The sequence below is a fragment of the Trichechus manatus genome, unplaced genomic scaffold (assembly GCF_000243295.1).
Source record: "Trichechus manatus latirostris isolate Lorelei unplaced genomic scaffold, TriManLat1.0 scaffold00094, whole genome shotgun sequence".
NCBI classification, from domain to species: Eukaryota; Metazoa; Chordata; class Mammalia; order Sirenia; family Trichechidae; genus Trichechus; species Trichechus manatus.
This window is the reverse complement of record NW_004444030.1, coordinates 333,126-340,317: the sequence shown is the minus strand read 5'-3', so window position 1 is coordinate 340,317 and position 7,192 is coordinate 333,126. Positions and strand designations below refer to the sequence as shown.

The 7,192-nt window shown below is 37.5% G+C and overlaps 1 protein-coding gene across 4 annotated transcripts in view; it reads left to right on the top strand.

Annotated features, from left to right (window-relative positions):
• The first annotated feature begins 1,587 nt into the window (after positions 1 to 1,587).
• The window catches only part of LOC101353422 (caspase-4-like), a 13,695-nt gene continuing 8,090 nt past the window's right edge, over positions 1,588 to 7,192 (top strand). For 3 of the 4 annotated variants that reach the window (XM_023736937.1, XM_023736936.1, XM_023736935.1), the window contains exons 1-3: positions 1,588 to 1,717; positions 5,354 to 5,463; positions 6,307 to 6,480. In XM_023736937.1, the coding sequence (XP_023592705.1) occupies positions 5,365 to 5,463; positions 6,307 to 6,480 (273 nt within the window). In that variant the 5' untranslated portion in view covers positions 1,588 to 1,717; positions 5,354 to 5,364. Of the gene's footprint in view, positions 1,718 to 5,342; positions 5,464 to 6,306; positions 6,481 to 7,192 lie in introns of all 4 variants that reach the window. The other variant, XM_023736938.1, reaches the window with a different exon arrangement.

The following is a 7,192-nucleotide window of genomic DNA, read 5'->3' as shown; positions in this document are numbered from 1 at the left end:
TAAATAGCTCTTGACTGAGTATAATGTAACAATGTGATACTTAAGGCTGTGGGCTCTGGATTCTGCATCTCTGGATTTGAACTGCTGTACCCCACTTAGTGTAGATATTATATTCTATATATACAGTTGAGTCAGTTACTTAAGTAACTTTTCTATGTCTCTGTTCACTTTTCTATATAATAAAGATATTAAAGTACCTATCATATGGACTTTCTGCACTACTGCTAATAATTATAATGATCTAAGAGTCAGAATCGACTCAAGGGCAACGGGTTTGGGTTTTGGTTATATTGTTTTATATGTATTGTTTAATGACAGTAAGTGTACACAATGTCAGCTCTTGTTATGTTAATTGATACTAGGTAACTTTTATTCATGTTTGGTGACGTCCATATGTCTTTATCTTAATATCTGCACAATAAACAAGTATTGAAAGGATAACTTAAGATAATATGAAAGATGAGATTGGTGCTTCTGAGCCAAAGTTCTTGTTCAGTGTCCTGGCATATTTGTTTTTAGAAAATATTACTTTGTGTCAAGCCTATCCTTACATCTAGATGGACTGGATAACTTCCTTTATAGAGTTAATTGAGTAATGACGTGCTATCCTGCCTTTTTATTTACCACCTTGCCCGCATTATATTTGTAGTATTAAAACATAAAAATTGTGACTTTGGTTTATATGTTTCCCTATAAAAATTCAAATTGTCCTAGGGGCTGGTACTTTAACCAGCTGTCATATTAATCTGCTATATTAAAAGATTCCTCATGATATTATTTTAAATTCTAAATGTTGATTGAGAATAAGATATTAAAGAATTAGAACTCTAGATGCATTTATTCATTCATTCATGTATTCAGAAAAAATGTTAAGTCCTTTTAAGCATTAAACACAACGATGTGGTTATAGAATGTATGTAAAAAGATGTGGATTCAAAGACATGGTGATTTCACCAAGGAAATGAAATACAGGGAAGAGGAAATTTCCTACAGTCTAACGGGGGAAATTTACAGTCTAGGTAAGGGAATTTCGAGGAGGAAGAGAAAGGTCATTAATGTTGCCTTAGACAATACTTTCCAGGTAGATAATCATCATCATCATCATGGACTATGGGCAAGAGAAAGGAAATACAAGAACAGTGGACTGGGAAGTTAGCATTAGGCTCGATGCCACAGATGGGAGATGAGAATGTGTAGATGATGAAAAGAGAAACTAAGGCTGAACCTCTGGTTTTATTGCTACCGTATTTCACTGACAGTGAATCATTAAACCCAGCCTAGCATGAATTGACAAAGTAAGAGGCCTCTACACATACAACGAATGGGTATTCAGTTTGTTGGGGAAATGGTGAAATAGTTAGAAGGTATTTTTTTAAGGATATTACATATTATAAGGAACTTTCTCTAAAATGCAGACAAAACTCTTTAAGTAATGTCTATACTTAAAGGAATCTTTGTATTTTGACAGAAGACAACAAAGAAAACCCATTTAAGGTTTTCGAATCCTTGGGCAAAGAAATATTGAGTGACCTTTTGGATAATGTGGAAAAAAAATACCTGAACTTGTCGGGCACAGAAAAGGAAAAATTTTATGATGCCAAACCTGCAGACAAGCTTCGGGTGTTGGAGGCCTCTGTCCGAAAGAAGCGCGATGAGGCAGGCCGAATCCTTGTCGAAACGTTCTTTAGCAAGGAAAAAGAGTCCACCAGTGCAGAAGGTAAGACTGGATTCATTTACACTCATTCATTGTGTGAGTGAGGCACAATGAATGTCTCATATTTTCCAGGATCTGTTAGCTCCAAGGCCCCTTCAGTGTCTTCTCAGATGCTTGCATTCTTGTATTACTTAATATATCATTCTCACTAAACCTATCGCTGTCCTTTTAGATGCCACCTAGTCTTCTGTGGGTGGAGATCCCGTTTCCAGTTAGCTGAGAAGCTGAGTCCTTGTGTTTAGGCTGTTCATACTTAATAGCTAATTGTAGAGACTTTATCATGAAGGATAAATAAACCTGAATCCAGGTTCTATCACTTTGGTGACTCTGTGGCTTTGTACATTTTCTTAACCTCCGTAGGTATCCGTCTCAGCCTCTGTGATCCGGGACAATGCCAGTACTTTCCTCACAAGGCTTTGCAGTAGTAGTACTAAGTACACGCTGACAACTCCTGAAGTTTTAGCTCTCATCCAGAATGCTCCTCGGAGCTCTGGACTCATTTAGCTCTTGCTGCATATTCAATATTTCAACTTGAGTGTCCAACTGACGTCACAAAACTAACATATCTAAAAGTGAACACTTGATTCCCTCATCAAATCTGTTCAACTTCTACACCCATTCTATGTCAATAAATGGAACGATCCAAAAACCAGAATAAAACTTGTTTTTTTTTTTTCCCTTTACCAACAAATAGCAGCAGAGTGTCTGGCACACAGCAGGTACTTAATAAATATAGAATGAACAAGCAAATGGAATACATGCATGCAATAAGTACTAGCTATAATTGTTATGTGGGTGCTAAGATTTAGATCTTTCCATTGCTTACTCATTTCTGTGAGTTACAAAAATAGGATCTGAAGAATTCCTCTACAGTGTCTAAAATTGTACAACCTTTCAAACCTTTTGCCCCAGATTGAATTATGAATATTACTAGAGCCTAAATATTCTCAGGCCCAAGTTCACCAGTGACAGACTCAACTTGCCACAGAATTTAACCTGAAATTCTTGGCCCTGAAATGCGGGTGTTTATCAATGATAATTAACAATACTAAACAAAAGGCAACATAAATTGTAGGGATTTCACTGTATTAAATTAGCATTTTCAATAAGCCTGCCTCTACAAAGAAGGGACATTCCCACTAGCAGGAATAACATGCTAGTCGGATAGTTGTCTGAGACTGTGGCCTAAACTGTGTTCACATGAATATCTAAACGGGTTCTTTTGCAAGTTTAGTGCTTGCTCCAAACACTGGGATGCAATGGGAATAATGTGGTTTAAAAAAGCAGAGATAATGCAGGAAATAGGGATCAGAACTAAATTAACGGGGCTTCAGAATGATTTTAGCAACCCAGGCATTACAATGAGCACTAAACTCAAAACTGAAATAACCTATTCTGTTAGCAGAGCCTGTGGTAGGCAAGAGGCAGTGTAGACTCTGTCAAGAGTGGTGCAGTAGCTCCCTGAGCTCCATCAGCACTTGAGGCCTACAAAGTTATTCCGTCATACCTTGGGCCCAGCAGGTCAGGAAACTAGGTGAACTGGAACTAATAGAATATGTAAAGGCCCTGGCCAGCCCTTTGGACATGGATGCAGTTCTTGAGGGCCCTTCAGACAGTACTGAAGGCATGGAAGAGGGAATAGGAAGAATCCAAGCTATTTATTTGTTTGTTTTATTTAACCAGACTTGAATATGCACATACTACCTGCCACAGGCACTTTTATCATCTAGTTAGAGAGAGAAGATAACCCCTGGAATTCCTACCTGCCATGGGTGATGGCTTCTGAGGCAGATCCTATGCCAGTTTTTTCTGATTTCACCAGTTTCCTAAGATTTTCATCAGATATCAGATAGGACTCAGGAACTCATATTTATATCTGAACTTTCTAATTCCTTCATTTCTTTCTGCCATGCTGCCAGGCTAATTAGAACTTCCTTTGGACAGTAGACTGAACTGTAATATTTACTATATTGTGATGTTAATTGTACTATTGGATGCTAAATAGAAACCCTGTCTAATTTCCATTTTTCCCTGAAAACATTTTATCTGTACCTGAGCACATAATGGGTATGTTGGAGATGATGTTTATTAAGCTAGAGAATTCTTGTAAAACTGTAAATAAACTAGTAGCAGAGGAAGGCTTTGATGAGGAAACATAACCCACTGACAGGGGAAAATCCTAGGTCTTGTGAGGTCTTCACACTGGCAGGATTTTCTAGAATGGGAAGGGAGAGCATATATTACTGTTTAATCTGTGAAAAGTAAGAAATGTTCCAAAGGTTTGGTATCTTTAAATCCTTCAATTTTCTTCCTTTTCAGAGTTTGGGCACATACTTACTAGAAAAACATTTATTAAATAACACTATTTAAAAAGCTAATTAAAAACAAATTAATAAAATAAGAAAAACTATTATAAAATCTAAAAATTGAAAATTTCATACAGGTTAATATTATTTTTCTCATATAAATTAAATCAAATGTGAATATTTTTTGCTTGGCTCATGTAACTGAAGATAAAGATTTATTTCTGGACAGAAACTTCGTTATGTTAGACTTTGGTAAATTTCTCTTCTATTTTCTGTTTTTGAATTCCTTTTTCTTCTTCCTCTAGAAAAAGCAGGGACTTTCTGAGTCTCTTGCACAATCTCAAATAGGGCCAAGCAGTGTGGGATAATATTGCATTTCTCTAGGGGATAGGGAAGGATGACTCAAAACTAAACGCTCCAACAAGATGAGTTATTTCCTCACATTCTTAAAGGTGGTTTGAAAAATTTAGTCTTGGTTGTCCGGCACTTTGGAGGCAAGGACATCCAGAGCATGTCAGGATCTCTGACAAAAATTGTCCCTTTCACCCTAGCTACAGCACTGCAGTTACTAGGAAGCATTTCTCCTTTAAATAGCTTTAAATAGAACAGTGCGGTGAGGAATATTTGAGGCCCTTTATCCCTGAACAGTTAAGGTTTTTGACAGAAAAAATCATACCTAGATGGTACAAGATTCAAGATTCTTGAAAGTTTTTGAATATTGCATGGGTTGGGACGGGACTATCACGCCAAATGAGATGTTATATCATCGAATATGGTAGGCACTAGCCACACGTGGCTATTAAGCACTTGAATTGTAGCTAGTACCACATGTTGAAATGATACTATTTTAGATATGTTCTGGTAAAATATATTATTAATATTAATTTTATCTATTTTCTTTTTACTTTTCTAATATTCACATTAGAAAATTTTAAATTGCACACATGGCTCGTGTTATATTTCTAACATACACCGCTTTGATAAGTACTCACTCAACATAATTTTGCTCAGAGACAATAGGAAGTCAATATGAATGAGTACTCTAGTGTAAAACTGTTGCGAAATTTCACTGTATTTGCTGATTATGAAAATCCAAAGGGTCAAACCTGACCTCGAATCATCCAAGTGTTTTCCTCAGAGCCATTAGAACCTATTGTGGCATTTTTGGGTGAATTTGCTTCTCTACCAAGGGCTTCTCTTTTCTTAACTATAACCTCTACGTGTTAAAAAAAGTCTTCTTTCCAGAATTTTCCTTCTCTGTCAATCTTCTAAGGTAATAATTGAGCACCTGGGGCAGATGTCACAATTTTTACTTTGTGAAGTTATCTTGCAGTTCCTTCTGAAATGTGGGCCGGACCAGATGAGTCAGCAGAATTCACAGATACCCTGGAGCTTTGTCCTCCTGAAGAATTCCTGAGACTGTGTAAAGAAAAGGCTGGAGAGGTGCTGTGCTCTATACTTGAAAGAGAGAGCTGGGAAAAAAAAGAGAGAAACAATTGCTTTCTCTGAATACACATTTTTTTAAAATACTAGTTGTAGGAGGCAGTGATAATCTTTTTTATAGATGCTTCGAGCAAGGAGAAGCTAACATGGCCTTGCCCTAATTCCAGTTCTGTTTCAGCCCCATGATGAAATGCAGATTGTTCTGCTTTGTTCAGTTTTTGTTGATATGTACTTGGGATTTATGGCAATTTTAGCTGTAGTCATGGAATCAAAATATAAGATACCATGGCTGACTAGTAATTGTTTGCATTCTAGCTGAAATCCTAGACATTAGAGATGAAGCATTTTAAAATATATATAAATAAGTCAAGCCTACAAAGCATTATAAGTTGATGTATTAAAAATAGTACCAGAATAGTCATGTTACCAAAGTAGAAGATCTTTTGTGCATTCATTGTTGCCTAGATCCAATAGGGGATGTCTCCTAGTTTATATGAAATTTGATCTGAACTTGATTGCTATGAAATATTTGAGTAAGTAGAGAAGAGTGGGAGAAGAGGAGGAAAGGAATTATTCTAGTTTTGCCAAGATCCTTGAGTAGCCATGCCAGTCATGTCCTGGTTCCTGCTTTGGGCTCTAGAAAAATACCTCACTTCCTAACTCCTTCACTTCTTTCTACTGTCAACTCAACCCACTAGGAAGTGAGAGGAAGGTAGTGTCTTTTCGTAGACGTTAGGGGAGAGAGCAGCTATATGAGCTCTTTATAAAGCAACACTGATTAGTCTATGGAAATGTAAAAGAGGCTCAGGTAAGTCAAACTCACAGCCTATCCATTTTCTGCAGATCTATCCAATCAAAGAAAGAAAGAACCGCACTCGTCTGGCTCTCATTATATGCAATATAGAGTTTAACAATCTCCCTCCGAGGAGTAGGGCTGAGGTTGACATCGAAGGGATGAAGAGGTTGCTTGAGGGCCTGGGCTACAGCGTGGATGTGAAAAAACAACTCACAGCCACGGTGAGAAGACTTCACTCACCTAAACACCTACACATTCAATACCCATTTCCTATTAACAAATTATGTTTATAACATTAGGCGAATGCTTTAACAACCTCAGGCCACATTTGTGTGTGTGTAAAATCAAGATATTAGGTAGTTGAAATCTAAATTTCTTTTGAGTTCTAAATATCCTCAATTTCATGAAATTGAACAGAAGGTGATTGATACGTGTACACACACAACTCTTAGTTCCAAAGTGTAGTGATTGGGCTGTAGCCCAAAGAATCCCCAGGAACTTCTAGAAGTAATGAATGTTTAGTAGGAGTGCACTCTGCACTTGCCAAGTAAGTATTGAGTCTGGCCTCTTGAGACAGAGGCTATTTTATGAGTGAGACTGGAAAACACCAGCTTGCACTGGCCTCGTGTTCTAGTGAGAGAGGCAATCAAAACACAAGCCAGCAGATAATTTTTGGAAGTGGTGAGTGAAAAGAAAAAAAATGAAATATGTGAGCAATGAAAACGGCACACGAGAATGACGTTTGATGATATGACCAAGAAAGGCCTCTTTGAGGAGTTCACATATGAGCCCAGTTATGACTACCAGGAAAGAGACAGCTCTGGAAAGATGCGAGTGAAGTGCATTCCAAGCAGGGCACTGCCAGTGAAAGATCTGAACTGAAGGTGTAACTGGCATGTGAAGGCCACAGCCAGCAGACCAGTGTGACTAGAG